The following is a 12,628-nucleotide window of genomic DNA, read 5'->3' as shown; positions in this document are numbered from 1 at the left end:
CATATATATATATATATATATATATATATATTTATATATGATAAATTTTTATATTTTATTTAACAATTATGTACGTATTGTTTTGCATAATTAGAAAAAAAAACAATATTTTTTAAGATTAGAAAAAAGAAAAAAAATAATTAAAGATTTCATCTCTCCATAAAAGGTATAATATTAATTGAAAATTTGAATATGTACATTTTATTTTAACAAAAATTAAAATAAAATTAGTTTTTAATAATATACATTAAAATGATTTATCTCTGTAAAATAATAAGCACATTGATATTTGTCATTTTTTTAATTCGATTCTCAAAAGCACTTTTAACAAATATTTGTTAATCACAATTTGCTTATGAAAATCACTTTTCAAATGAATTAGCCAAGTAAAAATTGTTTTTTTTTTCAAAAGCATTTGTTAAAAAAAAAAATTATTTTAAAAAAGTGCTTCTAAATATAAGCAATTTTTAATAGTAATGTCAAACACGTTCTTAATGAGTGTACAAAGTAAAGTAAATCAAAGTAAACATTTTGAAATCATATTCCACCTAATTGATTGTGTTGCTAATGAAAAAGTTGAAATCAATCAAGCTTACAATAAATTAAAGCACAAAAAATTTGAATTATCTTTAGTTAGAACGATAAATTACATTATCAATTTTTTACTTATCTTGTTATCATTTTTCGTTGCATGTTTGGTCAAGATAAATAGTATCAACTCAATGTGCTTACCCGCTAACAAAGAGTTTTAATGTATTGCTAGGAGAGTTATTAAGATAAAATGAGACAATCTAATATATAAAAAAGTAATACGATCAAAACAAAAATTGCAATCCAATTAACTAATCAAGATAAGTTGTTAATTGAAAAAATGACTTTTTAAATTAAATACATATTCTAGAAGAAGATGGAAAATTAACTGCGCGTATCAACCAACCGAGGCCAGGCGCATCGATCGTAGCCTGCACGCATCGGCTAGCCGAGGTCAGACGACATCGATCGTAGCCTGCGCACATCGGCCATCCAAGCCCAAGTGACATCAGTCATGGCATGGTCGCGTGAGTAATGGAAAGTTGGAACTGTTTCACTTTTTTGTTAAGTACACAAGATCATAAAAGTCAAAAATGTATTCTATCATCAATAATTAAGTTACGAAAACTTTTAAATATGTATCTTCCATCAAAATTGATTTATTTTTTAATTAAAGAATTCATTTCTAATTGCCCGAAACAACAAAGAGATTCTACGTAGAATTTTATTTCTGACAGTAATATGCTAGATCCTTCGTATGGGGTCAAATCAATACGTTTTAAGAAGAACGATAGGATCTCGTACCAAAATCTTCATAGAATTACATTTTCAAGAAAATATGAGATATCTAAGTGTACAACTATTCCGAAACAAATAAAAAGATGTGTGTCACACTCATAAAAAAACAGCTAATAATATACTGGAAGAAGGTGAAGATGACGTCATGTCCGTATCATCCAAGCAATTATAAATTAAACTCCAACGTAAAGGATTTAAGTAGAGCGTATAACGGATCAAGACGAGAAATTAATGATAAATCTCGATGAAAATTCTTATCCTATTATGGAGACAATAACCTACTTCACGTGATAAGTTAAAAATCAAAGACTATTCAGAAATATCATCGTAAATATAACTTTCGAGATACATAACTTTATAGAGTACAAAGAGCGTCCACATATATCAATTTGTTTTTCAGATTTCGTCACCGGCCTGTATTTTTTGTTTCGAGGTTAAACGACAAGAATACACTACCTATAACCTAAGGTAAAACATGTGCACATCGTCTTTATCTTAGGAGGTAGAAATCATGTTTCTGATAAATCTCAATTCGAAAAAAAATAAATCAAAATAAATAAAAAAAGAACCAAATTATCATTATCATAATACTTGGAACAAAGAAAAACTTAATGGAGAGAGATCTCACTTCTCTCTCTAAAATCCATCATTTGTACAAAAACATTTTTTTTCCTCTCTCAATATATGTGAGGCTTTAGGCCCTCGCCCTTTTCTCTCTCTCTTTTGCCCTCTTTGCCCTATTTTGCGTGTATTTCCCGAACCCCATAAAAACCAAGCAAAGAGAAGAAAAAACCCATTTTTTCTCAAACCCTTTTTACTACAAACCAAAAACGAGTTGCAAAATCGATTACCAACCACAGTGAGATGGTTGTTGTGTATTATTATATTTGTTGTTATTGCCGATTATCTTGAGATCTTGTCCTTCCTACAATGTTCTTCATTTTGTAGAGCGGACAAGGTAAATATATATATATACTATAGACTCACTAAAAAGAAGAAGAACTAGAATAATGTTTTAATCTGGTTTCAATTGATTCTGATTTCAGCTTGAAATTTAGCCATTTGGGTAGTTTGGGATTGCTGGGTTTTATCTGGATTCACTTTTTTTTTTGGATAAAACAAAGAAAAGTTCGAATTTTTCAGTTTGATTCCTTTGAATTTCGACACCCTTTTGGTTTTCTTGGACTTTTTTGTTGGAATTGGAGTTTTTTTTGTACTTTTTTTTTGCTTACTGAGACATTGCTCTTTGTGCTGGTGTTGGTGGAATTTTCTAGGGTTTGTCAATCGGATTGCTTACTCCCAAGTGTTGGTTTGATTGCCTGGGTTTTGAAGAGTTTTCTGTGACCATTCATAGGCAGATCGCCCGTTAATGGGAGGATATTGACAGGGGATTTAACCCTGGATAATAGAATGATTTAGGCAATGGAAGAGGACTGTAGATACTTCTAGAATTGTTGGAAGTTTACCTTGACAAAGTTTGGACTTACTGTGTTGGAATCTTGTTTGTAAAATTTGAAGTGGAGAGCAAGTTTGATTTACTAGGTTTTTGGATTGATTGATTGACAGTGGATTAAATGAAAGCGAACTGAAGCTGGAAAGGAATGTGGGGATATGGTGCATGGACGGGAGTATAATTGCTGGTTCATTCCGTTACTGGAACACTGCTGTGCGAAATTAATTGGAGTTCATTGTTTTCTTGACGGAGCATTTTTATCTCGGAGTACAATTTTGTGCAATGTCGCGCTGTTTTCCTTTTCCACCACCAGGATATGAAAAGAAGCTTAGACCAGAGGAAGGAGACTTATTAAAAGAGGTTTGTTCAATTTTATCATCATCGTGTGGATGTGTTCTGTTGTTCTTATAATTCCTACTGAGTACCCTATTTATAATCTGGAGACTATTGGCTGTGGATTGTGATACGTGGACTATTCGAATAATCTTTATTTTCGATGATACTTAATGACAATTAATTGCTTCGAAGTTTAAAAGAATGGATGCTTCTGAAGTGACTAGTGTGATTGTCTTAATATATAGGGAGATAACATGCTAAAAGACATTGCCTTAATATATTGAAAGAGGACATTCTAAAAGCACTGCTGAAAAATATTAAATTTGATTAAAGGAAATATAATGGAATCTGATTTTGGTTTTGTTCAAATTAGTATGTAATTGAAGATGTACCGTGTAAGTAGATTGTTGACATCTTTAGTATCTAAAAGCTCCTAAGTTGATCCAAAAACGACGCCGTACCCATGTTGGATCCTCCAAAATGCACTACTTTTGAAGGATCCAACACGCATCTGATGATTTTTTGTAGAGTCCAAGCAACACAGAAAAGCACTGCTGAAAAATAGTCTAAAGCTGCTTAAAGGAAATATAAAGGGATCTGATTTTGGTTTTGTTCAAATTAGTATTTAATTCAAGATGAACTCTGTAAGTAGATTACATCTTTAGTTATCTGAATTTTACTAGAACATGTATGAGTTGACCGGTAACATCTTTTCTTTATTGAATCCAATTGAATCGTATGCTAATTTTCTTCCTATCGATGTGTTATACTCAACCTTGTTGGTGAAATTTGTGCTGGATGCTTTCCATGTTTGTCAGCCTTAATGTGGAACTGATGATTCCTTCCATCGTACTTCACACGATTACATAATTTTCTTATTTGTATAGTCTCTTTACTCATATCTGTGGTTTCAGTTGAATGATCTTGATATATTGAATCTTAACTTGGGCCATGTGTCAATTAATACTCATCTGGGTATGTCGTTGTTGTCCATTAAAGTCCAAGTTTTAGGGGAACTGGCAATTGCTAGATTTGTGGAAGAAAATAAATGTGTAGACAAGGCTAATCTGGTTAATTTAAGATAGTATGACTCTATTTACTAAGGTTAGAGTTCATGGAGTGATTTGCACCAAGGATGTGGTCTAATCGTCAATGAAGTGGGTTGGGTTCAAATCACAGTAGAGGCAAAATACACTAGGTTGAGTTACGTGCTGGTGGGAGGTAGCAGTGCCCCGTGAATTGGTCAAGGTGTATGCACGTTGTCCCGACACCCTGATTTTTTTTTAAAAAAGAATTCATGGAGTGATCATTCTATAGTAATTCCTGACATTCTTATCAATCACTTTATCTTATAGTTTCATATGTAGCTTGACATAGGAATTTCTTCAACCTTGTTCTCTTTTTCCATTTCTTTTTTTTTCCTTATTTGTATTTATTTTGTCAGCCCTATAGGAATATGGATTTCATGAGATTATAAATTTTTGCCAATAACTTCCTTCCATACAATTTTAGGTCTAGCTTGTCCCAGTTCCTTTAAACACCAAGGTTTCACTCTGAAAGTTGACGTAAGACATATTAAACCATCTCAAGCGATCTCATCTCATTTTATCCTTTGTTTGCCACTTGCTCCTTCAATAAAAGTGATACTTTTCTAACATTGTTTAATCAATAAATAGTCACATGTCCATGTTAACATTCACCTTTTGTGCGACACTCATCTTGTGGATATGTTGGAACTTAAAGGCCGAACATTCAGTCTTATATAACATTGTAATTGCTTGTCTTTGACCATTTCGGCCTTTAAGTTACAACATATACACAAGATGAGTGTCGCACAAAAGGTGAATGTTAACATGGAACATGTGACTATGTATTGATTAAACAATGTTAGAACCCTTGATGGAATGAAGTTATCTAGTGCTGTGGTGATGGGTGTTCTATTCAGCCTTCAGGTCGTAGGGACCGGAACTTTCTCATTACAATCTACACTATCAATTTTTGCCTTTCATTTGGCAGGATAGAAGCTTACACGCTAACTATACACTTCTGAATTCTTGATTTTTCTCTTTTTGAATGTGTGATTTGTGTTTAGTACAAGTCTCAATCCATTTGGTTGTTCATGCAATAGTTCAATTTTATTAGTAGTTTGTGTATTTTCATTACTAAAAGCAACACATCTGAAAAGTAAGATTTTTATTGTAGTTGGTGGAAACAGATTGTTAAGACTGTTCATGGGAGAATCACTAAGTTGAACATGGTAGTGAACCCACTCTCTGTTACTTTTTTTTAACTGAATCTGGTTACGCTTCTCCTTTTTAACCATCATAGTTTGGTCCTATTGTAACATCTTTATGTCCTATACAATTCTCCTAGAACGTATACATTTGGATTAAACCTTCATCCCGATTAATCCCACCTCAGCTTCACTCTTTTGATATTGGCTAAACTTGAAGTACATATATTCAATCTTCTAATTATGTCAAAAGCGTTTGATCTCTGGACTACTTCTTTATAGCTTAAACCAAATATCATACTCCATGAGACCTTATCATGTATATTTCTTAGTTAGCTCATCCATAACTAGGATGAACTAGTACGATTTCAATGCTGATCCTGGGTCTAGCCCACTGCTATGAGGAACTGCTTTATATCTTATACAATTGTTCTAACAATAGTGATGACTTCTTCATACTATCCTTCATGCATATTTATGAGATTTATATATTTTATATGATTCTTTTTCTTTATATATCTTCGCTTCACATGTCTGAACAATCTCAACCTCGCCTTCCTCATCTTGTCCACCACAAGGGGCCACTCCCAACTTGTCCTGAATATCTTTGTTCCTAATCCCATCTCTTCTAGTAAAATTACCAGTTTCAAAAAAATCCTATCTCTCCTAGTATGTCCACACATTCATCTCAACATTCTCATTTCCGCTACTCTCATTTTCTGGATGTGCTACCGGCCTACACTCCGCCTATAAATTCCAATTGATTCTCTTCATTTTCGCAGTCCCTTAAGTCTATGCTCTATTATTATTTCCCAAATTTTATTGCCTGGCTCATGAGTTTACTAGCACGACATTTTACGCAACGCTAAATATTTTGTTTGTTCTTATATGTTCACGTCATGCTATTTTGCCCTTCTCCATTCATGATGTGGGAACCATTCTTTGTCTTGCAATTCATCGAGGCTGAACTAACTACTTCGCTCACACCCGTAGGAGCCTTGGCTCATATGGCAACGATGTGATGGAACCATTTGCTCAATTTCTCACCACACCCATATGCCTATGTAACACAAGCCTACTGCCTAGATGAGCATGTCTCTGTGGTGTATTCTGTATTGCGAGAATTCATCATAAAAAATGACTAGTTTTTATATAATGGAGATGCAATACCTTTCATGAATGTTTCTGAGGTGACAGTGTCCTTTGCAAATGTGAAGTGCCAAGAGTTTTTTACGAACCAGCTGCATTATGCTATTTCATTTGATTATATTTGCGCTCATATAATTTTGTAACGCATGTGAACATATAGTTTAGTTCTAATTTTTAATTTATTTGTTAGTGGAGCATTTGTATTATATACCAAGATGAGGAGGACTTTTGGTCATGGTGTCTTTAGGAGGGTTTCCTTTCGTATTGGTTTTGTTCAGACTGGCCTAAGAAAAGTGCTAATGTGAGATTTACTTCTTGATAAGTTGGACTGTCTTGCTTTTTGTGTTATTATGTAATTGCTTGTTTGTCCCTCCTTTGTCCAAAGTAAGGTGGTTGATTTCTTGTTATTGAGGAATCTAACAAATATTGGTTTTGTGTCTCACTTTTGATCAGGTATATGAATGGTCTGTTGTACAGCCTCTGTTTAGTTTGTAAGTTCATTAGAACACAAAATCCACTACAACAACATACCTAGTGACTAGTGTAATCCCCCTTGCCCTCCCCAGGCCCACTTGTGGGATTAGACGGGGTATGTTTTTGTTGTAGTGGATTTTGTGTTCTGAGGTGAATGTGAGGCTTTTTTTTTTGGGCATTGACACTTTTGTAACCGACCCCAACTTGTTTGGTACTGAGGTATAGTAGTAGTTATAATTTTGTAGCTGAAACACTGTTATTGTTCATGGAAGACTCTCAAACGTCGGGTGATTAGGAATCATTTGATTTTTGAATGTTTCCATCAGGGGCCTAAGTGTATATTTAAGATGCAAAACTTTTATTATTGCTCTTGGGTCCTGCTAATTAAGCTGGAGCCATGGAGAGATGTGATCGCCTTTTAAATTGATTGTTTTGCGTATATCTGGTTCTGCAATTTGTTATAGCTTTACATATGGGCCAGGTTTAGTCAATGTGATTGTATGCCTCTGTTCAGTGTTTTCTCTTTTCTTACTAATTATCAATTTTCTTTTTTCACTTACTTATTTCACACTGCGTTTACTCATTCTTTTGTTTGGTATTATGTGAATATTTAGATTCTCAACTGGTTGTTGATTTTCTTCCTCTTTAGCAATTGGAAATTTTTGTTCTTGGGCTTTCTTCAAATTGTTCTAGAATTTCCACCTGAAGTTGAATTGCTTATTTGGTTTCCAAATTTTGCCATTGTATCAGTTGTTTACAATTGTGCTAGATTTGTAATTTCTTTTTCTGGATTTTTCCTCCTTGCACAAGGATGTTGGGATTAGTTGTACCCTAGTTGTAAAAAAAAATAAAATTGTATTTGACCTGCTTGGTACAAACTAACAGTTCCCTTTTCATGTTGTGTAGGAGAAAAGAAAGGAGAAAAAACATAAAAAGGAAAAGAAGGACAAGGAGAAGAGAGAAGGTAAAGAAAAAAGGGATAGAGACAGAAGTGATGGGAAACACAGAGAGAAGAAAGAGAAAAAGGATAAGCACAGGGACAAGAAGGAAAAACACAAGGACAAAAAGAAGGACAAGGACAAGGATAAGGATAAAGAGAAAAGCAGCATCTCTGAGGAGGGAAGAGTTGCCGTTCCACCTGGGGCTTCTAGTGGGGGGAAACTTCATGAGAGAGATGAACATAAAGATAGACAGATCAGCTCAGAGAAAGGGAGAGATGAACATAAAGAAAGACACATTAGCTCAGAGAAAGCCAAACTCCCAAATCAGTTTCATGTCCAGCACGGAGAGAAGCCCTTTAAGACCAGCATCTCTGTTGAGGCAGAGGACCCAAAATTTGCGCAGGAGTTGGATAGGAGGATCAGAGATGAAGAGAAAGGTGCACAAAGTCAGTTGGCAGAGAGATCTCCAGTTGAGTGGAAAAGAGATGAAAAGTCAGACAGAGTGGGCATCAAAGTTTTTGGAAATTTGGTTGACAGGGAAAAGAATAAGGAGGAGAGAGGATCTAATAACAATAAGATGGACGCGGAAACATTCAGGGGTGAACATAGAATTGGAGCTAATGCAACACCTCCCAGTTTTTCTACAATGGCAAAGAACAATTTTGAAGGATTTCCCCGACCAGTGGAACAAAATGTTGGGAACAGAGAGGAAACACCGAAACCTAAGGAAAGACGTGATGACAAGCCAAGAGAAAAAAACAAGGATAAAGAAAGGGAAAAGCACAGTCATGGAAAGCAGAAAGACAAGGAAAAAGAGAAGAAAAAGGAAGAGAAGTCGAAGGATAAAAATGAACACAAGAGAAGCCGGAAGGATAAATCAAAAGACAACAATAAGAATGATTTTGTTGTTCTTAGTAACAATAAGCCTCCACTGGTGTCCAAAGAAAACATTGCTGGTACGGCCACCGAGGGAATTGTCAAAAAGAGAAAGAATGTTGAAACTAATGGTTTCCTGCATGGTGAGTTTAAAAAACTATTAACAGCTACTATTTTCCATTGTATTGACTGTACCTCATACCCTGTGGATTCCTCAAAAGCTATGTGAGTTATGTATCTGATTGCCTTACTAGAGTTCTTGTGATTTTGGCATAGTAGTAGTCTGTTAGGGAATTTGTAGACACCACCGTATATCCTGTACTTCTAATGTAAATTGCTTGAATTAAAACAAGCGTGTTCAGCTCTATTTAAGCTATTGGTTTGGCTGATTAGTGTTGCTTCTTTTCTGTTCTGCTATACAGAGAGTGAAGTCAGGCCTGCTAAATTGCTGCGGCCCTCATCCTCTCAGCAGCCAACACAGAATGGAAAGAAATTGGACACTCACCCAAAAGCAGACATATTTTCTTCTATTATACAGGGAGTTGCTTCTGATACAATAGTGGAAAACAAGGAGCACAAGATAAATGGTAGTATAGAAGGTCAGCCCATGTTCAGTATTAAGGCAACGGCTTCATCCATGATTCCTGGTGCTGATCAGATTGCTGAAATATGTAAAAAACCATTATTCAGTGTTAAGGCAAAGGATTCTTTCGTGATTCCTGGTGCTGATCTGATTGCTGAAGCATCAAAAAAACCATTGTTCAGCGTTAAGGCAAAGGATTCTTCCGTGATTCCTGGTGCTGTGCCGATTGCTGAAGCATCTAAAATGCCATTATACAGTGTTAAGGCAAAGGAGTCTTCCGTGATTCCTGGTGCTGATCTGACCGCTGAAGCATCTAAAAAACCATTGTTCAGTGTTAAGGCAAAGGATTCTTCCGTGATTCCTGGTGCTGATCAGATTGCTGAAGCATCTAAAAAACCATTGTCCAGTGTTAAGGCAAAGGCTTCTTCTTTGATTCCTGGTGCTGACCAGATTGCAGAAGCATCTAAAAGACCTCCTCATCCCGATTCCAAGTATTTAAGCCAGATACTCTCAGTTCCTGTGATGGATGATTGGTCTGGATATGATGACCAGGAATGGTTGTCCGGAAGCAAAAGAACTCTGCCCAGGAGTACCGAAATAAGTCTAGATGAAGTCAATAAGGAACATTGTGTATGGTCTGAAGCTTTGCAAATAGACTCCGCTGATGTTTGTGCTCTGCCATATGTTATACCTTATTGAATGCTGTTAACATGATGATTCCCAAGGACAAAACTCTTTCAGCGCGTTGCAGCACGAAGCAAGGTTATGATGGTGGCAGCTTGTTCTGAAATTGACTCAACTTCTTGAGGAAGACCCATCCAATAACAATAGGTTGATTGTTCTGCTCCTGTATCTTCCCAACCGAAAAGAAGTCTCCGAGAGTTATCAATCACCGCCGGATGTACCTTGGAGTAGCTAGCTTAGACGGAGGGGCGAGGAGTGACTTATTGTCATATATTTTGCTGCATACCCAGGTGGATCGGATCGAGACGGGACTCAGTGTGTCTAGGAAGATGCATAAGCTTGTGAAAGTTTATTGCTTGGGATGCTCTTTCACATTGAGTGCAAAAGAACTAGCTTTTTGTGGTCTTTATAACTCCACAATTTTGATTTGTAACATATAGTATTACTATAGTTGTAAGATAGAAGGGGATGAAAAGGACAAACAAAAAGTTATTAAAAAAACTAGTAGTTGCATTCATTTGATTTACTGAGATATAACATGATGTTTCAAGTTAATTGCGACGAAAATTATGTACATTGGAATTAGGCCCTTTATTTAGGGATTCTCTTTTTAATATTAAAAATTGGTTCTTGAAACACTTGATTTTCAAGTTTCAATTTGAATGTATGGATTTTCTATCCTTTCTGCAACTGTCCAATAGCAAACATTTTGCCACATTATGCATGTGTTTGACCTAGGGGAAAACATTTTTTGATTTTTTTTAATGTTTGGTTAGTCGATATACGTCGGAAGACATTAGTTTATAGTAAGGTATAGTACTTATGAATGAGAAAAATGACTTTTTTAGTAGAAGAAAAAATAGTTCAATAATTGGGTTTTCAAGTTCGTCTACTCTTCACTCTCAACGATCCCAAACCCCACCTCTAGACCATTCCTCCCCTTGTCACAAGAGGCGGACCTCCTCTATAGGTGGGGTGTATGTGTATTCGCTAACTTCAAAAAAAATTGTGTATATATATGTATATCTATCTTGAGAAACTGATATAGATTAGGATATATTTAACAGTGCACCTATGAGGAGCAACGAGTGCCCTTGTGTTGTTGGTATAAGCTAGAGGAGTCAATCATGAGACTATAGTTTGAATCCAGCTAGAGCCTTTTTTACTATTTTTATTTTAAGTTTATCGTAGAGCTCATATTTAAGCTAAGATAATTTTGATGCACCTAAAATCCTCAAATTCTGAGTTCGTTTCTGCTCGTTATCTCATACTCCTATTTACTAGTAAACACACTCTATACTATAGCAAAGTACATTGATTTGTTTAGAGAATATTTGGAAATTTATGTACAATAATAATCACGTTTAGGGAACTTGATAAAGAAAAATAAAAACTTTGAAGAAAAATAGAAAAAAAATGAAAATAACGTTGAAACGAACTCAAAGATGGATCAATAATTGTCATACACAAAGATGCAAAAAGAGAAAACCTCTAAGTTTATTAATAATCTGAATATTTTCTAAATAAAAAAGATAAAAGACACCTATATATAATGCTAAAGGGGTCACAAAATTTAGCCTAAAAATCTCCACAAATAAGATTTCAATAGGAAAAAAAATTAATTAAGAAGTCAATCCAAGACAATCTTGGAAAACAATACCAACTACCTTATGAATAATGAAAAAAGTAATAAATCCAAACTACCTATAAAAGCAATAAGCATAGTCTTAACAAATTAGGATTATAAGCTAAAACCAAATTTAGGCAAATATCTTGAAACTCTTGGATTGACTTGACATGAAAAAGCTTAAAATTTAGGCAATATAGAAGGGTTGACTTTCGCGTTTCACTCTTGCAATTAGACTAACTAGTAACTTTGAATCAAATTTTAAGACCGAAAATGATAACTTAGAGATTTTGGGCTTAAAATTTGTAAGTGTTGTGTTTTTGGTCTGTAAAATTTTGTCATTTGGACTTCAATTTGGGCCACACATTAGGTCTTTCATGACTTGGGCTCTCTCAAAGTTTAATCTCAAATTGAAACTTAATTTGGTTGTCTTGAAGTTCATTTATTTTGGATCTTGTCATAGGTTTTTTTAGAAGATTTCAAAGCTTGATCATTGGTTTTCAATACACTTCAATGGATGCAATCATTGAATTTGGTTGTAATGGTGTGTAATTATATATTTTTGGGGGAAAATGTCGGAAATACATTTGAACTTTGACCGAAATTAGTGTAATAATATCTAACTTTGAAAAGGACATGTTTTATGATGTCCACGTGGACATATATATATCTTTAAAATACACTATTAAATAGTACAGGGTTAAAAGATTCTCCATAAAGTTTGGTATCGTAATAACAATTTCGGTCAAAGTTATAATATTTTTCAGACCTTTTTCTCTATAATTTATATTATTTAAGTTGTAAGTAGTTAACTCGGATTACATACCACATGCTAAGCCATAATGGTAGTGCGTAAACAGTTGTGAATCTGTCATTTTTTAGAACAACTTCAGAGAAATACAATATTTGAAGTTTCATAAGAATAAAGTGTAGACAAATATGA

The 12,628-nt window shown here is 34.6% G+C and overlaps 1 protein-coding gene across 2 annotated transcripts; it reads left to right on the top strand.

Annotated features, from left to right (window-relative positions):
- The first annotated feature begins 1,961 nt into the window (after positions 1-1,961).
- On the top strand, positions 1,962-10,652 carry LOC107020615 (myb-like protein X). 2 transcript variants are annotated; one of them, XM_027917132.1, is made up of 4 exons: positions 1,962-2,287; positions 2,896-3,142; positions 7,881-8,934; positions 9,214-10,652. In XM_027917132.1, exons 2-4 carry the CDS (start codon positions 3,065-3,067, stop codon positions 10,071-10,073), a joined length of 1,992 nt encoding a protein of 663 aa, XP_027772933.1. In that variant the 5' UTR covers positions 1,962-2,287; positions 2,896-3,064; the 3' UTR covers positions 10,074-10,652. The 2 variants fall into 2 exon arrangements, with proteins under 2 accessions (XP_027772933.1, XP_015076537.1); XM_015221051.2 differs by having other exon boundaries at positions 2,604-3,142.
- The last annotated feature ends 1,976 nt before the right edge of the window (positions 10,653-12,628 follow it).

Source organism: Solanum pennellii, chromosome 5, assembly GCF_001406875.1.
Source record: "Solanum pennellii chromosome 5, SPENNV200".
NCBI lineage: Eukaryota > Viridiplantae > Streptophyta > Magnoliopsida > Solanales > Solanaceae > Solanum > Solanum pennellii.
The sequence above is the reverse complement of the archived record's forward strand: the minus strand, read 5'-3'. Positions and strand labels throughout refer to the sequence as shown.